Here is a 22,445-nt window from a genome sequence, read left to right as displayed (position 1 = left end):
AACCTTCAAACATAAATTAAGATAACAGTGGAAAACGGCGATTGGGTAAACTGAAGTGAGAAAAGGACTTATGAGAGGGCTCGAAAGTGGCTCTGTTCACGCTTCACAACTAACGATGATTCTCATAAAACAGTATCACGAGACACGCTGTGTTGGTTTGTGGGGCCTTTCTTCTTATTAATATACTATAGTACTACTTATGTTCAAAACTGGTTTTAATTAATTAATTCGTAGCCAAAGAATCTTATTTTTACTCAAAACATTATGTTTTTCATCAAGAGTAATAATATTACATCTAGCTGGTTTATTTAGACAACTAATCTGTAGTACATTATATTGACTAGGTAATTGCCCGCGCTACGCAGCAGGATTTTATTTTACTTTTTAATCAAATAATTTAATTTTGTTAATTTAGTTAATTTACTTTATACTGTGAAACTATAACATAATATTTCAAATTATAGCTAACTCTAATATAAATATTTTACAAAATATCTGTATGCTTTTGAATATATAATATCTTATCTATTTGGTTATTATTCGGATGTATTGGATAACATGTACTTTTCTAATTCAATAGTAATATTTTTGTTCTACATTTTACAGTTTTGATTTATTTTTTCATTTCATTTAATTCATTCTTGTCTTAGATTTGTATATATATATATATTTAATTAAGATATCTATAATTTAATACATGTTGTTTTGAGAATCAAATAGTAAAAATTAACTATTAATTGATTCAAAGTTACATCAATGAAAATAGCAACAATAATCTTTTCAAACATCATGCATATATATAAATAATACAAAATCAAGCTTAATTGAATTTTTTTGGTAATAAATGTATATTATTATTGAGAATTTTGTATTGATTTATCTATGTACGGACATTTTATAATTTATATGTATAAAATAATAAAATATTACTATAAATTATAATATATTAGTTTTTGCCAAATTTTGATTTTAGATTTAAATAAAATTGGATTGGTCTAATTACTTATTTTGTGGATATATTGTGTTACATATATTTCTTCAGAGTAAAGTACAACTATTTTTAATCGAATTCAACAAAATTGAACTAATTGTATTCATTGTATTAGTCTGGATATTCATCTTAGAATGTGTAAGTACACTTTTGATTTTGAAAAAGAAATGGTTATATGTTAATTTGCAACTAAAACCAGAAAAAAATAAAGTGATGATCAGTACAAAGTAGTATAAGAACATAACTGATAAATTTTAAAAGAGATTTATTTTACTTTAATGCCAAGTTTATTTTCGTAAACTCTTTTATGAAATCACATTATATATAAAAATATTTTCGTTTCAAATTTTATGATGTATATTGTTATAGAAATTATATCAAAAATAGAAAAAAAGAAACTTAAGTTAAACTAAAAAGAATAATATTGATTATTTATTAAATATCTTATTTCTGTTATTTAAATTATTTTTCTAATAACTATAAAAATAGATTGATTTAAAATAAAATGCCTATTACTTTAAAAATATATTATTTGTTCAAGATTATCTTCTTTTAATGGAAGATTATTTCTTTACTTTGAAACAAAAGATTATTTTGTAAACTTTACTTTTAATGAATCATATTATATTAATATATATTTTTCGTTTTAAGATATTTTAAATTCTCTTTATTATATAAAGAAAAGGAAACAACAATAAAAAGGAAAACATAAATATTTTTAATAAGGTAATTAGACATATTTGATTCATTAAGGATATCATTGTAATCAACCATCGTGAGAACTAATGTGAGTGCGACACATAGGAAACTGACTTCTCAAATAATATTATAGAGATATGAAATATGCATCATACAATTTAAATGTATTTTAGTTTTAATTTTATTAAATAATATGAAACCTTAAAAAAAACAAAAATATACCCCTTATCAATATAAAGAAGTAATAAAATTTATTATTAGCATTATATATAAAAATTATTATTTTAATATGACTCTATATTTACATAGAGTTTTCTAACAATTATTATCTTAATAGTTTATTGATATATGTCATATTTTAACAAAACCAATTAAGAATCGATAAATTTATTAATATGTATTTATTAATTAATCAGATATTAGTTTATAGAATTTTTCCTGTATATGCTTTATTGTATTTGCTTCTAAATTGTTTTCTTAAAAAAAGTTTTTTTTCATTTAAATTGATAAACCTTCAAAATAAAAGAATATCACTGACTTTTGTGTATGTTTGTTTCTTCCAAGTTATGCAACATGAATATGTAACTTTAATTCATAAAATCCTCCATGTCTTTTACTTGAACATGTTTTAGGATGAAATTAAACTAAATCATTCCAAACGATATACTTATGCTGTTTCTTTCTCCAAGTTTTTTTTAAGTTTTTATTGTTTGAATACCGAATTAGATCCCGACAAATAAATTGCTCTATTTAAAAAAAAACTAAAATTCCTCTACTTTATCCGATTATGATGAGTCTTTCATGGCCTATGCAAATTTTCTAAAGTGTTACTTCTTATAACCTTTTAAAACTTATTTGTTCTACATTTGTGTCCTCTCATATTGTCTTTTTCTTTGTAATTTTAATGGTTGAGAGATTCTGTGAATATGCAACACACAAATAAATGTTAGAAAGGGTGAATATTTAAACCCGAAATAGGATTTAACATTTGTAGTCTGTGAAGTACTTTATTAACCATGATGCTTCCTTTCACTTCCTTTCCCCCAAACACATATCTTCGCAAATCTATACACCTCCACCATCTTCGTCTATTTCTAATTAGCTAAATAATTGTTGGACTTTATAATACTACATGCTATTGGCTCAACAAACCAATAAACGATGGTAAAATCTTAATAAGAACAAAACATTCATTTATCAAGTATATGTGCCTTTCTACTAACTTTATTTTTCTATCAATATCAACTCTCTAGAAAGAGACTAAATAAAGAACTTGTGTTATCTACATGCTCTATCGCCACTTAATACATATTGGTGTTATATATATATATATATATATTTTTCCATGTTTTTGTTATACAAGATCTACTTCACGGAGATTTTAACCAACTAATCACTCATAATAAAAGAATCTAGTATCAGAAATTTCTACACTTCACATAACTCGTGCCGTTTCTCACAGTCGCTACAGCTTCTTTCACACTGGTGCCAACAAATTCTGACTGGATGAGAAACTGAAAACGATTTTTGCCCGCTTTCAAATCTATCTTGAAGCATCACCATAGAGGGAAAGAAGATACGAAACCAGAGCAGATAACTTCTTTCTAAGACTATCCATGAAAGTGCTGTAACATAACAAAAGAAAAAAACAAATGCCGGTAATCCTTGGTACCATTTTACACGATAATGTACCCATTTTAAGAGATCAGCGCAACTCCAACATCTTCACCCTTAAACCTTCATACCATTTTACACAATGATCCACTACATGATATCACTTAACAATAAAAAATCATGTGCTTTCAAGTTTCTGACAAGAGCGTATCTATCATTATCACTTTCTTCTTCCCTTATCGTTTGGAGGAGAGACCAAAATACAATCCATATCACAATTCAACTCTTTACTCCATTAGATCTCCGTTCATGGTGAGAAAGGCGGATGTATCCATCTCCCAATTCGACTATAGGTACAAGTCGATCTGCTTTGACAGAAAAACCCCAGCGGTTTGAGAGAGCCGGTCTAGATTGAGGGAGACCATACAGCAAAACGCCAACATAAAAGGCCCTAAACAAACCCCATCCGAACTTGCACGCAACGTTCACCGTACGTTTGGTATCTTTAAACCCACTCAGCTTAAGAGTTGGAAATAAAATTTCACTAAAGACGGAAACTTGCGTCAGTAAGAATCGTCTGGCGAGCTTGAACGTGGTGAAGGGATCGAAAGGAGGAGACTTTACGAGGCTGGTCATCAAATTGAATTGAAAGCCGATTGCTTTGAGCAGTGGACCAAGGAGAGACGGAGACCCATCTGTTCGATTAGCTTTTTCTTCGGTGGTGGAGATACTACTGCATCGCTCACGGTGGATTCTTCGGTTTCATGAACCGGGTCAACCCGGACCCGACCCGAATCGGTTGAATCTGTGTCCGTAATCACAACCAAGTCGGTCTCTTTCTATATTGAATCAATCGCGTCGCTTATGAGCTCAAAGATGGGTTTCTCAATGGGTTCAAACACATTGGAAGAGGAGGAGGAGGAAGAAGAGGTGTCTGTTTCTACATCTAAGGAAATGAAATTGTGGCGAGGTGGAAGAAGAAGAAGAAGGTATCGGTGACAATAAGCATGATACTTGACAAAAGGCATGATCGAACCCAACAACATTTCTTTATTTGTTTTTGTTATGGCGTGAGGAGGAGACTTTGCAGCAATGAAGACTGATCTGTTGCAGTAGCTGTGAAACATAGAGAGAGAGAGAAGAAACTCATTTGATTTTACTTTTTCTTTCGTAAACCTCGGAAAAGTCGAAGACCGTAATGAATGAAGAAGAAGAGTTGAACACAGTGGCAATGACATGGACAAACTAAATGTTATAACTGGTTTTCAATGTTTTTTTCAGTTAATGACATGTCCATTTCTCAACACTCTAAAAGTCTGATGTGTCAACAACTTGAGAGAACCTAGCCTTATTATTGTGGGGATTTTGGAATTCTTCTAATCTCTTTACACCCATAGAAAACCACATTTGTTGATTTGTAATCAATGTCGACATTTGGAAACTACAAATGTCTTTTAAGATTAAGAAAAATACATTTAGCATATAAGAATGTTTTTTCAAAAAAAAAATCAGATTTTGTGGTAGTATAAATATGGATACAAAAGGTCGAAGGAAAAAAATATGGATACAAAAGATTTGCCTTAATCATGTTTTGTTTTGTTAAGTTTGTTTGCTTTTTAGGTTAATTTGTGTTTGTTTACAACATTATATGTGAAAACAAAAACCGATAATTGTACTCACCAAGCTATGTTAGTGAGTAAATGAGTTAGGATTAGGATATTTATTAGTTGAAACTCATGTTCGAAAACGCAGCGATTTTGACCGATTACGCGCCGGAAAAACGCTGTTTGATGAGTAACCGCCGCGATTTTGACCTATCCGGCCAACAAATCGGAAAACCAAAATCTTCCATTTTTGAAGTTTTTGTTGTTTGGAATCAGGTATATGGTTATAGATTGATTAAAACGGAGTAAAATTTCGTGAGAAACCAAGAAATCAACAAGAATGGATGAAAAATATATATATATATGGCGATTGAGATTATGTTAGAAAATCGCAGAGAAAAGGTAGAACACGGGAATAGTTTGGTAAATTTAACGATCATTAAATAAAAAGATAAAAATACACAAATTGTAAAGGTGGAGGTCAAACACGTGACCTCATATACCTTTACTAGCAAAAGGGAACCATTTTACCAAGGCATATTTACATTATGAGATGCAATTATTCAGTATATATCCATATTTATATATTAAATTATTAAAAATTACTCTCTGATTAATCTCCAATTAATTTCCGGTCAATTGATTAGACGCTAGGCCCGGACCGATCGTACACGTTGCGCCTAACGCATTTCCGAACATGGGTTGAAACCATCAAATGATTTGAGAAAGCATAGCTTCTAGCTCTGTGGAGACATAATGTTCTAACATTTTAGAATAGTGTGTTGCAAAAGTTACTTTTATGTACTGAAACGAACTTATATATTTCGTGGCTTCTAGCTCTGTGTCTGTGTGAAGTGGTGATTAGACGCCAAAAACAAATGATTTAAGGCAGTGTTATTAAATCCGGACCGAACCGGTGGTCGGACCAGGTTCAACCACGAATCGGACACAAATGCGGGTTGGGTTAATGGCAAAACTCAACTATAGTTGAACCGATTAAAAACCCCTATCGAACCGTTAAAAACCTGCGAACCGGCGATCCAACGGACCGGTTAAACCATAGTTCTTGTATAAACCAAAATTTATTAACGAAACCATTAACATTTTCTTTTAAAAATAAAAATAGGGTTTCAGATTAATAAGTAAAGCCGTCTCAATCATACTATAATTTCTAATTTTATTTCATAGTATAAATTTTTAACTAATGTGTCTATAATTTTTCTAAAGGAGATGAAGATTTGGAGTGACAAAAACCTAGAGAATAAAATTTAAATATATTTTTTCTATAGATCTTAGATTTGAAGTATTACATTGTTTTATTATTTTTATTACATTTTCAGATTGATACTTTTTAAGTTTTTTTTTTATATTTAATAGTTATTGAAATATTTTATTTGATATGATATTTATCTTTGTAAGAATATAAATATTCAAAATATCATTAAATTCAGTTTAGTCTAATCAAATCCGGATCGAACCGGATTGAACCTGGTCGAACGACATTGATCCATGACCTAAAAAAATTCTGGTTTGTTTGTCAGTCCGGTTTTAACAACTGATTTAAGGAGATTTCTTGAATCATGGTTATCTTGGCGCGTGGAGATTTGTTTCTTTATTCGTATCCTATAGAAATAATTGGTGTGATATGTTCGAATTCAATATTCAGTACTATCCGATTCACATTATTCTCTTTCTGTAGATTAGTACCAATCTACATATATCCTCAAAGTTCAACACGTAAATGTCATTCAATTATATATATTTGTTGAGAATATTAGCATAATTAAAGCTTCAGGTATTCATCATTTTGATTCTAACAAAATTGACTAGCAGAAACATATCTATCATCTCTTCAGGATGCAGCATGTTTGGTATGAGAATATGGCCGACACTCGTCATCAAATGATTAAAACAATGTCTGCTTGTTAGTTTTAAAACATCAATAATGTATTCATATAAAATAAGTCTACGACTTATCAAACAAGGGATATATACATCAAACTTCAAGAACCTAAAAGTGGGGTAGGTGTAACGAAGATGTCTTATATTGACTTTGCTTTTTTCAGTATTTCACACTTGTTCTATTTTTTCGGTCATTATGCAATTGTTCCATTTATATATTTGTGCGACTTTTAGGATCACGAAGTTTCATAGAAACAAAAAGGTCACGGAGAAGCATTTATCAAAAAGCTCAAATGATAATGTTATAAAACCGGGGGCGGGGGGTTAGGAATTTGCGTGTTCCACCTTATCTTCGGGCGTAAAATAATTCTCCATACATAATCTTTAGACATATGTCTCAAAGAAAACATAATAAACAGAGGACGGCAACAACAACAAAAAACATTACAAATAAAACATTATTCTTATACATCTATTTCGAAACATGATCAACAATCAAGACCAACACATAATTGCATCTAAACCATATCCTAAAACTATGTGAAGTTCATTTGGTCCGCATATCGAACTATCAATCGCTAATTTGCTTTTCATATCACTAAATACCTCATATATAAGAACAAATCAAGGTCAAACTGAAGTAGAAAATATTAAGGAAACAATTAGAGTTTTAGTCTCAATACTCTGATATAGGGGTGGGCATAATAACCGATACCCGAACCCGAACCCGAACCCGATCCGAAGTAAGTGGTTCGGTTCGGGTTCGGTTAGTGTCAAATACCCGATCGGTTTTCATTCTGTCTCTTTTCGGTTAACCGAACCCGATCGATTATTACCCGATACCCGAACTTAACCGAACATAACCGAAACTAAATAACCCTACCCATTACCTAACATAGACCTTACCATTTATGATTTTTCCCTTTCCTAAAATCTAGCCTAAAAATTTTCTGCGTCGTTTAGAGTTCCCCAAAATTATCGATTTCCAAATCCTTCATCTATTAAAATTTAATTTCATAAATTGTCAAACTGGAAACCCTTAATATTCTTCCATCTTCTCCGTCTCACTCGGTGACATCCACATCGAGAAAAAAATCTGAGGTGATTTTCTATTTTTTTTATTGATTTTGTATGTATGATGATTAGTGGTATGATTTCCTTTGACTGTGTTTGTCTGCTGCTTGTAATGATTGTCTGATGACTAAAGCCTTTGAGTCTTATTAGTTTGTATCACATGCGTAAGATTCTGTTCGAACTTAAACGGTTTGATTTAATTAACTTGTTTCTTGTTTTGTATTTTAGTATATTTCAGTTAATGGATTTAAACTTAAATAATTTGTTTTGTTCGTTTGTTTGTTTTGTGTAGAATGAATCATATGCACGATTGATTTTGACTTTTAAAAAATCTTGGCAAGTTGAGTTCTTAATTTCTCTGTGTTTTAATATTAACAGATGGGTTCATCGTCATCTCCCTTTCAAAATAACCAAGGTTTAGATGGAGATGAAGATGGAAATGAGTTCATGACTCTGATTTTTTCTACTTACAGTGTGAAGGATACAAGAAAGCTTTGGGGTTGGAGTCGTCATCTATGTTTGGAATTAGAAACTCTTTTAATTTGTTTCAGTTTGTTTGCTTAATCTATGAACTTTATTGATGTTTTCACTATGTTTTTAGACAGATTATGTTGCTTTGTTTCCATTTCATGTGGTTTTAGAGTATTATATTATCAGGAAGGAGTTAAAGACAAAACAGAACATGTATTTCAAATTTTTTTTTTAATATATGGAGTTCGGATATATCCGAAATTAACCGAATCCGAAGTAAAAATACCCGAACCCGACCCGAAATTAGAAAATACCCGAACGGGTTTTATACTCCTATACCGAAATACCCGAACATCCGAAATACCCGATCCGAACCCGAACGGGTACCCGAACGCCCACCCCTACTCTGATATCATGTTAGTAGAAGAGAATAGTCAAAGTCATCCTTTGTGTTACATTAATTTTCTTAGAGCATGATTAATCTCGGTCTCTTAGTCTGGATTCTTAACTCATGATTTGACATTTTTTATACTTTTCGATTAAAAAACTGTGCATATATTTCTTGTTTAAGAGATGGTTCTTTAATTTCCTTAGTTAAAATCTAAGAAAATTTAAAAACTGTCTCTTAACCTCTTAACCGAAGTTAAGAACTCCACTTAAAAGACCAGGGTTAATCATGGTTTTAGAGCATAATTAACGAGAGTTCTTAGAATTAGATTTTTAACGGAGTATAAAAAATTGTCTTTTAACTTTTAACTAAAAAGGTTAAAAATCTCACCTTAAGAATCTCCCATTAATCAATGCTCTTATATATGAAGAGGTTCTCGTTTGTACAGTTGTCCGAAATTTGATTACATTGGTTATGACTGGGTTATTGGAAAATTTGAGATTTTATTGTTATTGATTTATTGATTTTAACAATCTTTGTAAATTCTTTGTTATTGATTTGAGAATTTTTCAAAATCCATTAAAATCTCTTATTATTCAAAAAGTTTTGTTATTATTGATTCTTAAAATTCTGAATAAATTTATTGTTACTGAGACTTGAATTCTCATCATTTTTAATCATAAGACATGATTTTCAAAATATCATGTGTATCTATAAGATCTATAAAATCTATCATGATAGAAAAGTCTAGAAAACAAAATCATCATTCTTGCCAAATATCTTTTGAACTTTCGACACAAATTATAACTCATTATATATAATTACTTTTTGAATGTATAATTATATTTTATTATTTTATCATTAGATAAAAATAAAATTATATGTTTTGAATTATATGTTTTTGAATTCAAACTTTTGTTTTCGAATTTTTTTTACTTTTATTTTTCATTTATACAATTTTGTTTTCAATTTTTTACAAAAAGTCAAATTTATATTTTGAAATTATAAAATTCTTTTTGAAACTATTTAAAATATATATATTTTTAAATCTTAAGTATTTATTTGGTTTTAAATTTTACTTTAAATTCTCTAATTTTCTAACCATATATTAAATTTACAAAATGAATGATAGAAAATAAATAACATAAACTCATGAAATAGCAATTTACAAAGTCATGATCAAATTTTGTAAGGCAATGTATATATATTTTCTTAATCCACATAGCTTTAAAAATCTATCAATTTTTAAAATTCCCAAACTATACACAAATCGATTTTTTTTTTGATTTTTTCAATAAAATTTTGTTTTCAATTTTTACAAAAATTAAAATTTTTATTTTGAAATTCTAAAATATTTTTAAAAATTATTATTAAATCTTAAGTATTTATTTATTTTAAAATTTATTTTAAATTCTATAATTTCTTAACCATATATTAAATTTACAAAATGAATGATAGAAAACAAATAACATAAATTCATGAAATAGCAATTTACAAAGTCATGATCAAATTTTGTAAGTCAGTGTATATATTTTTTTAATCCACATGATTTTAAAAATCTAATCAACTTTTACATTCTCAAACTACACACAAATTTATCTCCCAAAAACCCAAGGGTTTTTAGGTTTTTATATCTTTTGGCTTTTTTAAGCAGAAAAAAATGAGAATAAAAGTGACTTTTTTTTTGTCAAAGAATAAAAGTGACTATACTTGAGCTTTGTATATAAAACTGAGTTAATCTCTACACTTTCCAAGTCAAGTTGAATAAAAACTTTAGTCAAAATGAAATTATGGTCAAGATTTGGTATAGAACCCGGAATGATCGGGCCTGAGTCTAACAATTGTTGGTGGTTCGACCTGAGTCTAACCAGGTTTAAAGACATTTTGAATTTTTTGGCAGACTCAATTTAAAACTTTTTTTACGTTCTAATCAAATGATTATCTTCCTAAAACTTTTTTGTTTGTATTATCCACTAAAAGAAAACAATATGAGTTCGGTTCGGTGGAGTTTTGTCCTAAAGTGAATCAACTATTTGTTTTTTTTTTTGCTAAAATAAAGTGAATCAACTCTTACAGAAACAAATTTATATCAGTCCAAGAATATTCAATTCTTTTGGCTTTCATTCAGTTTGTCCTACATAACACATCCTTATCCATAATCTGGATATGAATGAAGTGTGGTGAGTTTCTTTGATTTTTATTTTTTTGAATTATACAGAGGTATCTTGGTCCTACCGAAATGGTCCAGACTAGTCATGTGTTGCCATATGTCGGTCATCTGTCTCTGGCGATGCTAAAATGTTAATTTTTTAGTGGCCGGGATTCGAACTCAAGTGGCGGAACTCACAGCTATGAACCCTTTACCAACTGAGATAGAAGCTATGGTTTTTTTTTTCTATGAAATGTCAAACTTTATTTTAAGGCGCAAAAGCCAACAATTCGGTGAAATAGTAAAGGAAAAAAAAAAAGAGAATCATTAAGCCTGTAAAAAGATTCGGGATGTTCTGATAAATTCTATGAGCCAACAGGCTTGCCGTTTAGTTTAGGGAAATGATCTTGCTTGCTTAGAACTACCCCTTTGCTCTTGTGTGCCAAATAACCTTTCACAAGGTTTTTGTATATCAAGATCGTCATTATACATTCCACCTCGTCGAGTGCTATCTAAGTGCTTTGGCAATCACTTCAAGCTTCAGTTGGTGAGCTCTCGCTGGATCACTCAGCTTCTGGATGATATAAATTTTCTTCATGAGTTTCTTTGATTTTCAAAACGTAAATATTTGTATATGTTGCTTCGAGGATCGATAAAGAGCTTTTCCAAATACTAAATTCCCACCCTTTAGTCCCTTTTGCGTAAAACAAGCGCTCACAGAATACAATATTCAATACGTAGAAGTTTTAGAAGTTGTGAGAAAACCTTGGCGTGTGTTCATCAAAAAGGTTGCAGAACCGAACAATCATATTATTTGATCTCGATGCTTTTTAACCAAGAAAAGCATCGAAGTGTAAATAAAATAACATAAAAAAACATGAGATATTATATTATAGTATTATTGATCCATGTCTAGATGTTCAGTGATGAAGAAAAGATACAGCGGAAGCAGATAGCTATAGAGAAAGCGCAAGTTACAGAGAGAATGAGAATACGAAACAGAGGGGGAGAGAGAGTGATCAATACAGACTCACAATCTCATTGCAAGAACTTGTCAATGCTAGATGTGAGTGCGGATTTGGGCACTGCACCTACGATAGCGTCCTTCTTCTCGCCGTTGACAAAGATCAAGATCGTTGGGATGTTTCTAACTTTGTACTCGCACGGGGTTGAAGGAGAATCGTCGGTGTTTAGTTTGTAGAACTTGACCTTCCCGGTGTACTGTTGCGCTAGCTCATTCACAAGAGGGTCAATCATTTTGCAAGGTCCACACCATGGTGCCCAGAAGTCGACAAGCACAAGCCCGTCTGCCTTGAGAACTAGAGAATCCCACGTCGAGTCGTTGACTATTGAAACTACTATGGTCACCAATAAACAAAAATTAGTCAAGATATTGAAAGGATAACACTTGCTAAGTTAAGCAGAGAGACAACTGAACATCTTTGGTCACATGAGTCGTTGACTACTGAAACTAACATGATCATCAATACACAAAAAGAACAACTTTATCCTTCAGAATCATGAATGAAAAAAAGCAAAATAAGTTAGTCAAGATACTAAAAGGATAACACTTGATAAGTTAAACAGAGAGACAACAGAAAAATCATTCATCAAATCAATCTCTGGTCATGTTGCATAAAACCTATATATCTATCTATGAAATTTCAATCAAGAAGTAAAGATTAGATTTGGAAGTTACATACACATATCTTACTGAGAAACCATGAATGAAGCACAAATAATATAATGAAGTTTGTGTGATTCAAAAGCAGTCCAAGCAAAGGATAATGCTTCAATTAGTGACAATGTAGCATTGAGACATCCTGAACACATTATCATGTGTGCTGTTATAGATCCCAGAAGCAAGAAATGTTAACTCTAAAGCACAACCCCACCCCCCCCCAATTGCACATTACTAAGAACTTTCTTGTCCTAAATCTATGTGATCCAATCGATAAAATAGATGTGTAGGGTTAGGCCAACATAATCTAAATAGGTTTCTTATACATCAAATTTGTGAAAGAGAACATACATTTTGTCTAATTGTCTTTCTGTTGAGATTTTAATCCCAAAACGCAACTTTCTTCTATTTTTTTTAACACGCAAAACGGCATGACTAAGTTCATCTAAACAGAAACCTCAATTTCAGCAGGACACGTGTTCTCACCTAAAGAAACGTGTTCAGCACAATCTCCTTAACAAAATCAATCAATCAATCCAATCAATCAACAGGAATCAAACCCACAAGTAAACTAAGAAGCATGAAATCAAAGAACAAGTGATAAGCGAGAACATACTGTCGGTAGTAGTTTCCTGAGCTTCGCAGACGACGCCGCCTCTTCGTAATCGAGGAACCCTAGGTTGAATCGAGGTCAACGACTGAGAAAGACGGATTCTCAATCCTCCTGATTCTGGTGACACGGCGAAGAGCCGACGAGCAGAGAGTGAAGCCGATGGTGACGATGCGATTCTCGTCTCTGAACAACGGAGAGAAAGCGGAGGAAGAGAGGTGCAGGTGAAAGCAGCAGCCATGGCTAAGAGAGAGAGAGAGAAGCAGGAGCGACCCTCCTAATCCCAAGTGTACAAATTATAATAATAATATCCAGATACCAAAATTATCTTAAAACAAATGTATATATGGATTCTCTATGTGAAAATGAAGCAGAACTCTTTTATTGAGATATATGAAACTGAAAACACACCAAATAAATGTTTCTTTTTTTTTGTTTTTGGCTCAACTTCAACTTTTCATTATCCAAATCGTAGTAACGAAATTACAACCTCACAAGATTTTCACCCGACATACAACACCGGGATCTAGTAACACCCAGGAACACTTAGAAGGATCCTACGCTACCCGAAACAATCCGATGTTGTATTTTTCACCACTACGAGAACAAGAACATTCCACTACCCGAAATGAACTGTCTCTTAAACCACTAAAATTCTACCCCTATAAACAAAACATATCCTTTACCAACAACACCAATAATGAGAATTCTAATAATACTCATAGCAAATGGAGCTATTAATCAGACTTTTAGGTTCAGCCATTACTTCATCACCGGATAGGAGCTTCTTCTCACTATTTGAGAGAGGTTGACGATTTAAGAACTTTGCAACTGGAACAGAGATTGGAACAATTAGCCCGACCAGTCACTTCCTCGCCGTACCGACGCATACACCTCTCCATATGTCTGAGGGCTTTGGGACAGAGGTTTCTTCCTAATTTAGCCATGATTACCGCAACACAATACCAAGTAGAGTTAAAACCAAATCTGAGAATCAATTCAAGAAACCAACTGTTGATCCAAATGATAGGAGTTCAGCATGTGATCCAACAGTATCCACACCAAAGCGCATAACAGACTCAGCTTAATACCACTGGCGGTTGTTGTTACGTTTCATAGCCAAAACCCGGTCACTAGAAACCGGACTGAAAGGCGGACCTTGGCAGCAGCAACGCTTCCAGTATTTCAAATTGTGGCTTGAAGAAATGCGGAGCTCGACCACCGGAACGAGTCGACGCCGAGCTTCACCACACGTTTCCAACCAAACCCCACTACTCTGGGAAACAATCCTGTTATCGTGAAGCTTGGCGCGTGTTGCCCCCGAGAGCCAGGGAACAAAATTCTGCTCACCACCGGTTGTACTTCTCCTCCAACCACCGCACCGCCACACAGAGAAGCAGATCTAATGGTGAAGAAGGCGTCTCACCGGATCCACGCACGGTTGCCATGAAGATTCACCAGAGATCTGAAGAAGAGAAAACCAGATCTGGATGGGTCTTCAGTCCTAAAAACGCCGACTCCCTTCTCCATCGCATCACCTTGGGTCTCGCCGTCTCTCCACAAGGACACGGGAACCGCCTCCGTCACGCACACAGCAACTCCGGAGTTTCTCGGCCTTTACAGAGCAGATTGCATATTGACTAAGGGATGACGGGGAGAGAGGGAGCAAAGAAAAAAAAGAAAAGAAAAGGAAAGGAGGAGGTGGTCGCCTCCGGCAAACCGACGGAGCGGCGGCCGGAGCAGGATCTTCTGCAACTAGGGTTTCTCTCGGGTTCTCTCTCGGTTTTTAGGCGGTTTAAGCTTTTAAATAAATGTTTCTTTTAATTTATTTATCCTCTTATTTTTGTTATTTTAAAATAACTAAAAGAATATCTGTGCGCAAATAAAAATAATTTTGAACTTTTTGATCGGTTAGATTGATTTTTGTAGATATAGCAGAATTCATTCCCGACGAAAGTTGTCTCTGTCCGTGGAGTAACAATGTATAATAAGCCTAGAAAGCTGTTGAAATCTACTTTACTGGGCCTTGCTGAAATATAAGCCCATATTTATATTCTTTTTTCAACCAAGCCCATATTCATATTCATGCATTCATTGGCCGAAAACAAAAAAAAACATGTTACTTAGTGATTTTTATTTATTTTAGTGATAAATTTTTACTAGATTTGATCAAATAAAAAATTTAACATGAAAACCTCCAATTTTATTTTACTTAATAGATTAGACCTCTCTTTATCTCTACAATATTGTTAAACTGTTAGATTTCTTATTTAAGAGTTTATATCCTAACTAAACTTTTTTTTTTGATCAAAATCCTAACTAAACTTATTTAGGAGATTTTAGAATTAAAAATCCATAACATTAGCATGTACTCAAAACTAAATCAAAACTGAAAATATCTGAACCTGAAGCGAACCTGAAAATATCTGAACCTGAAGCAAACATGATCCTTAAATATATAAATATTCATATGTGATTTTAATCTATGCTATTGAAATTTTAAAATCTAATAGTACTAAAGACTTCTTAAGATAAAATATCAGAGTACAAGGTAAAAAACCAATCACAATTTGTGGTTAACTCTCTCACGGTGGATTATTTTATTAATCCAGCTACTCTTTCTTGGAACGAAGAGTTGCTTAATGCACTTATTCACTCAGATGATGTCAGCATTATAAAAGGTTTGGCAATAAGCCGGTCTAATAGGCCAGATTCGGCGGGATGGGCTTTCACAGAAAATAGACGCTACACGGTTAAATGTGGGTAAAAATTGAAACACAATTTCCAGATACGGTTATACATGAGGTAAACTTCGGTCCGGATGTGACTCCCCTAGTAAGTTATGCATGGAAAGTGCAACATGCACCAAAACTGCGACATTTTATTTGGCAAGTAATTAAGGGGATAATCCCAGTTGCAAAAACGTTAAGATCACGAGGTATAGTAGGTGATCAAAGATGTAGTTTGTATGGCGCTGAGGAAGAATCTATTAATCATGTTATCTTTGAATGCCCCCCTGCTTTACAAACATGGGCTATGTCGTTGATACCTTCAGCTCCAGGTGTCTTTCCGAGAACTTCATTGTCTATAATATGGATTATCTTTTTTGGAGATTACCGAAAGATTATGACTTTGGTTTCTTCCCATGGATTATGTGGTATATTTGGAAGAATCGAAACAATAAGATTTATACAAACAAAGTAATGGATCCACCGGAAGTTCTTCGAATAGCCAAAGGAGAAGCAACAGTTTGGGCGGAGGCCCAGTTGACGATCCCTACTCAGATTTCGACCAATACTTCATCCTTGGAGTGGATGTCGATGGATTCCTTAAGGATTTGCTTTATTGATGGAGCATGGAGAGCAAAAGACAAATTCTCAGGACAAAGGTGGTTCTACAAAAAAAATAGATCAACTGAGAAGTTGATGAGAGCAATGAACCTCCGAAGAAGCCTATCTGCTTTGCATGCCGAATGCGAGGCTTTGATATGGGCTATGGAGTGCATGAAGACTCTTAATTTTTCAGACGTGGTATTCGCTACAGACTGTTTTCAATTGGTGAAGATGGTGTCATCACCTGGAGAGTGGCCAGCATTTGCTACACACTTGGAGGAGTTCTAGCGCAGTAAGATTTTCTTCCCTTCCTTCAAGATTCGACATATTCCAAGGGCACATAACTCAGTGGCGGACAAGCTAGCACGCGGTGCCAGATGTTCCCCTTCTGCTATGTTTTATGTCGATTCTATGCCTCCGGTTTGGTTCTCCGAATCAGCTGAGCATAGATCATAGTTAGTTTTTGATGTTGTCAAAAAAAAAAGGTAAGAGCATGTCAGACCGCCTTTGAAATTTTTCTTTCTTTCATGATAATGGTAAGTTGGTAACAGTTAATGGTTGTTCTTCATTTTCTAATATTGTTTGGGTTTGATGCAGTGTGTTTTATATTTTGTACACATATAGTAAATGTCAGAAAATTAGATAAAACAAATGAAAATATAAACTATCGCGGTGTCTAAGCAAACCTAATATGCCACTAGGAAAACCATCAAAGAAAGGGAAGACAATTACTGAATTCGACCAACCTTTTTCTCCCAAATTGAAATTATATTAAAACCCAAAGGTAAGTACAGGTCCAAAGCCCAAATAACACTTAAACAAAAATAAAAGCCCAAAAAAACACATGGGTGACATCCAAAAGGAAATAAAGCCCACGGCCCATTTCACCAAACGAGATTCACCGACAAACGAAACTCATTGTCGACACGAGTCATGAGACCGATCTGAAACGCCACCGCCGACAGAGCCTCCACCGGGGAAGACTAAACAGCTGCAAAACCAGCGTCTCACCGATCACACCACGCGCGTACACCTACACTGCTTGCCACTTCACCACTTCACTGAACTCGACCAACCTTAGTTTATCTCACGATATTTCTTAATTTATTTTTATGTTGTGAACCATGTTATTTATTGTACTTTGTCACAAGAATAAAATTCTAGAACAACACTGTAAAGCAAGCTAAAACGTCAACGATAATTTCCATCAAACTGAAACACATGATAGTCAAAAACAAACTAAAAACAAACAGTTTCAATTCTAAAACTTTGAAATACTCTGTAGTACGATAATTATCTACACTTATGTCTTTTCATATCAAGAAATTCTTGTTTCATGTCCATCAAGTCTTCTTCATCAGAGATTGTTTTTCAGTTAAAATTTTCAATTCTTCGAGATTTGTTTTATCTACCCACATAAACACATGGTTTCGACGGCATATTTGTATGTTCGGTTCGGGGATATTGGATGGTTCCTGTCTTGTACTCTGACATTTCATTTATAGCTGATACATAAGCTTTCGCTTTTTCTGTAGGTGGAAGGGAAGATTTGATGTTGCTAGCTATTGTCATCCTTAAGAACATAATACTCAGTCTATTCGCTTTTTCCCAATTCTTATATTTTTCTTTTCATCGGTACTTTCCTCTGTTAGTGGATTTGGTTCATCTTCGCGTGATGCCAAATCCAAGTATAGTACTCTCAATATCAACTCAAATTTCTCTTTCCATTCTCAGAAGTTGGTTCCAATAAAAAATAGAAGACGAGACCATGGATGACAAACTAGCAGGAAAATAAGCTGCATTTTTTAGATACACAAGATTTAATTTAGACTTAAAACATTAATCAACACATATATACAATTAGTGAACACATATGATAAGAAAATATGGAGCTCATGTGGGTAACAACCATATTTTCATTAATTATCATAGAATTCAAAACACATTTATGAGTGATGTATCAAATTATTCAAACTAAATTATATGTGGATATACAGTAGAACCTCTATAAATTAATAATGTTGGGACTTTGAAATTTTATTAATTTATAGAGATATTAATTTACAAAAGTTTCCTTATTTAGATTTTTTTTCTATTTTTAAATATTTTTATTTATAAAAAAAGGAAATATTTTATTTTACCGTATGTACATTATTTAAATTTTAGAAATTTGACTTTCATATTGTTTTATTATCTTATTTTGTGTATATTTTTATGTTTCATAGAATTTTTAAGTGGTTTTCGGTATAATTTTACCAAATATTATTGAAATGTTAAGAAAAAACAAAGAATTTTCATTGTGAATATAAAACCAACAATATAACATTTAGCTTGTACTTATATAAAAATTATATATAGATAGATTATTAATTTATGATTTTAAGGGGACTATATATTTACATAGAAGTTTTAAAAATATTATTATCTTATTATTTTATCGATTTGTGTTATATTTAATACTAGCCCAATTTGGGACCGGTAAAATTTATTAATTTATAGAGATTATTAATTTATAGAGTATTAATTTATAGAGGTTCTACTGTATTTAGTTTACACAATACAAATACTCTATAAGTTATTTGATCATATAATGAGTACATAGTCTATATGTGGGTAACTAATCACTGCTCAAAATATCAAATTTTTATTTGAACAATAATTTTATTTCGCAAATCATTTTAGAGTAAAATCACTTTGGTGATATCTTTAACTCTAGTTTTACCCTTCATATGAAATATTGTTTTATAAAAATTTCATGCACAAATTACTTAATTTGATTTCCATACGATTTATGCATAGAAAATTTTATGCATCAATTATTTCTCATTTTAGAGATCGAAATAAAATACATACATATAATGAATGATTCAAGATTTTCGAAACTCTCATTCGGTTTTACACGGACAAACTCAAACATTAATTTAGATCAAATTTACATTACCTAAGAATTGATCTACTTTCATTCTCTAAAACATAAATCTATTATACTTTCCGGATTAGAGTAGATGTTTATAACCATTAGGCTCTGATACCACATGTAAATATGATTTTACATGAACCCTAAGATCTTCGACATCTAAACTAATCACCTAATAGAACTGTAAGAAAGGTTATCGGAATACCTCCATATTCATTGTTGCAGAAATCTTCTTGAACAGTTTTGATGTGGAAGATGAGTTCTTAATTTTCACAAGAACTTTGAACTTTCTCTCTCAAGATCTTTATACCTTCTCTCCCCTTACCTAAACTTTCTTTATGTGTTGTAGAGAAAAAAATTTTATGTGTCTTTGTGGTGGTCCAAAGACCACTATTATAGGTGGGGAGAGGGACCAAAAGGTTTCTTACCAAGCTTTGATAACTTTATTGGCAAGTTTCTTCTTTAATCTCAACCATCCATCAAGTTTGATCAATGACAAGTGTTTAGTCTTCTAGAATCATTCATTCATACGATAAATTTGTTCTCCTTTGATGCATTGAACTTACTTCATATGCTTTCCTACAATGACACATGTTTCATGAGTCATCTAAAGAAAAAACTTCTACAAGAAATCACTTATCCATTAGTTAATCATCATCTTTAGAAGCTTAAATCCTCCTTTGAACCGTTTTTATTGGTTACCAATTGTTTTAAAGTTTAACAATCTCAATAAAAATATGTTAACCATAAGACCACATAATAGTATAGAAATGTTTTCTTCCTTATGAAAATATTTCTAACAATATTATTTGAAATGAATATATAAACTCAATCTATTACCAAGCCCCAGAAACAATGATTCCTTGGATCTCAACATATATAGTACAAACTCCATAAATTAATATTCGATAAATTAATAACACGATAGATTAATAAACTTAACCAGTTCAAGTTGGATCACTGTAAAATATGACATAATTCGATAAGATAGTTAGACAATTATTTTTTGAATTTTTTATGTAAACATATTGTCTCAATATAAACATAAATTAATAAATAGTGTATACATATTTTATATAAATATAAATAATATATTGTATAGTTTAATTTTTATTGATAGTGAAGTCTATTATTAACTATTATTATTTATATTTTTTTAATTATATGAATGGTATTTTGTGATTTTACACTTAAAATATATTTTAAATCTATGATACATACTTTTATACACCAAATAATCGAACAAAACAACATGAGTTCTGTGTCTATAAAATTTAATCAATATAATACCGTAAAATCAAATATTCTTCTTATTTACTTCTCCATAAACATACTTTAAAAATATGAAAAAATCTTTATAAAATGATAACTCTATAAATTAATAAAATATCAAAATACTAATATTATTAATTTATAAAGTTTTTACTGTCCTAAAAATTTAATGGCATGCTTATTAAATATTAGGCCAAGTCCTAAAGTTTTGTGGTGCAAGGTTCAAACTCCAAATCGGCGGTTTTGTTTGTTAATGAACTCCATACATGCCAAGGAAACTGCCATACAAAAAGACAGCACGGGATCATCGTTTGCTGATTGTAGAATTAACCAGCCTAACTCGTTAGTCCCTAACATGTTTCTAAACGTGTGCTCAGATCTTAACCTTTCTTTTTGTCACTAGTTAGCAATTGGCATTCTTAATCCGCAAAAATGTAGATAGATCTCTCGTGTTAATACGCTAGCTCATGATCTACGTATATTTGTATCATCTAATTCGTCGTCGTGATGACAGCTAAAACTTGGTAGTTGGTAAAATCACTTTCTACAATTGGGTTTCATTTCAAAACGTAGGGAAACATTATGTTTATTTTTCTTTTTCTTTTTCATGTGAAAACAGTTTGAATTGGTCATCTACTACAAGACACATCAAACTTCAATTTTGTATTTCACTGACTTTTGCCATTTTAAAAGCAATGTTAGATCGAGTACATACAAAATGTCAACTTTAGTACGAGCCCACCCAGGGCGGGCGTAGAGGGGAAGCCACCCAAGCCAAAGATTGGGACATCCAAATTAATAGGACATATTTTTCAAAAAAAAAATTTAGTATTGATAAATAAATAAATTTTGTGGGTTATTTTGTTAAAATATTACTTATTAGGCATTTTTAGTTAGAATAAGATTTGTTGGATTTATCATCCAAATTAATGGGGCATATTTTTCAAAAAAAAATATTAGTATTGATAAATAAATAAAATTTATGGGTTATTTTGTTAAAATATTACTTATTAGGCATTTTTAGTTAGAATAAGATTTGTTGGGCTTATACTTATCATCCAAATTAATGGGGCATATTTTCAAAAAAAAATTATTAGTATTGATAAATAAATAAATTTTGTGGGTTCTTTTGTTAAAATATTATTTATTAGGCATTTTTAGTTAGAATAAGATTTGTTGGACTTTTCAACAATATTTATGAATTTGTTAAAAATTAAATATATAAGTAAATTTATATATTTATAGGATAGTAGACTATGGAATTTGATTTTTCTAAATAAAAATTTATGTTGTTTTTATACTATTTTGTAGTCTTGATAAATTATGTATAAAGTGTTGACAAAAAAAAATTATGCACAAAGTGTTGACAAAAAAATTATGCATATGGGCATAATTTTAAATTTGGATTAGTACAATATAAAAGATTACTCCAACACTGAGCCCACCAGATAAAAACACCGAAGTTAGGACAACGCCTCACTAAAAAAAGATATTTGTTTTCTCATTGATGTCATTATTATTCACAAAATAAATACTGGTCGAATATTTTCCCACAAAAATAGATATTTCACATTGAACTGTAGATATAAAATCATCCCTTTTGACATCGAATCAACTGGTATGTTGTCCCGTAATTACTAAAATATATCACATTATAGAAGGAAAAAAATACTTAAACCAAGTAAAATATATAATGAATTTTCTAAGGAAAAAAAAAACACAATGCCTGTTTGGTGACGCA

At 31.7% G+C, this 22,445-nt stretch overlaps 2 protein-coding genes and 2 long non-coding RNA genes across 5 annotated transcripts; 2 read left to right on the top strand and 2 right to left on the bottom strand.

The window, feature by feature from the left end:
* Positions 1 to 7,424: 7,424 nt before the first annotated feature.
* On the top strand, positions 7,425 to 8,625 carry LOC130499787 (uncharacterized). Its single transcript, XR_008938641.1, has 2 exons — positions 7,425 to 7,911; positions 8,263 to 8,625. It is a non-coding gene; the product is annotated as an uncharacterized LOC130499787 (long non-coding RNA).
* Positions 8,626 to 11,755: 3,130 nt separating this feature from the next.
* LOC108823910 (thioredoxin M2, chloroplastic-like) lies at positions 11,756 to 13,517 on the bottom strand. 2 transcript variants are annotated; one of them, XM_018597220.2, is made up of 2 exons: positions 13,190 to 13,517; positions 11,756 to 12,250 (listed from the first exon to the last, which is right to left on the bottom strand). In XM_018597220.2, exons 1-2 carry the CDS (start codon positions 13,422 to 13,424, stop codon positions 11,931 to 11,933), a joined length of 555 nt encoding a protein of 184 aa, XP_018452722.1. In that variant the 5' UTR covers positions 13,425 to 13,517; the 3' UTR covers positions 11,756 to 11,930. The 2 variants fall into 2 exon arrangements, with proteins under 2 accessions (XP_018452722.1, XP_018452723.1); XM_018597221.2 differs by having other exon boundaries at positions 11,756 to 12,247; positions 13,190 to 13,482.
* Positions 13,518 to 16,386: 2,869 nt separating this feature from the next.
* Positions 16,387 to 16,803, top strand: LOC130500152 (uncharacterized). Its single transcript, XM_056994893.1, has one exon. It carries the CDS (start codon positions 16,387 to 16,389, stop codon positions 16,801 to 16,803), a length of 417 nt encoding a protein of 138 aa, XP_056850873.1.
* Positions 16,804 to 17,743: 940 nt separating this feature from the next.
* Positions 17,744 to 19,770, bottom strand: LOC130499612 (uncharacterized). The gene is made up of 2 exons (XR_008938505.1): positions 19,638 to 19,770; positions 17,744 to 18,311 (listed from the first exon to the last, which is right to left on the bottom strand). It is a non-coding gene; the product is annotated as an uncharacterized LOC130499612 (long non-coding RNA).
* Between the last annotated feature and the right edge of the window lie 2,675 nt (positions 19,771 to 22,445).

This window comes from Raphanus sativus, chromosome 9 (assembly GCF_000801105.2).
Source record: "Raphanus sativus cultivar WK10039 chromosome 9, ASM80110v3, whole genome shotgun sequence".
NCBI lineage: Eukaryota > Viridiplantae > Streptophyta > Magnoliopsida > Brassicales > Brassicaceae > Raphanus > Raphanus sativus.
The sequence above is the reverse complement of the archived record's forward strand: the minus strand, read 5'-3'. Positions and strand labels throughout refer to the sequence as shown.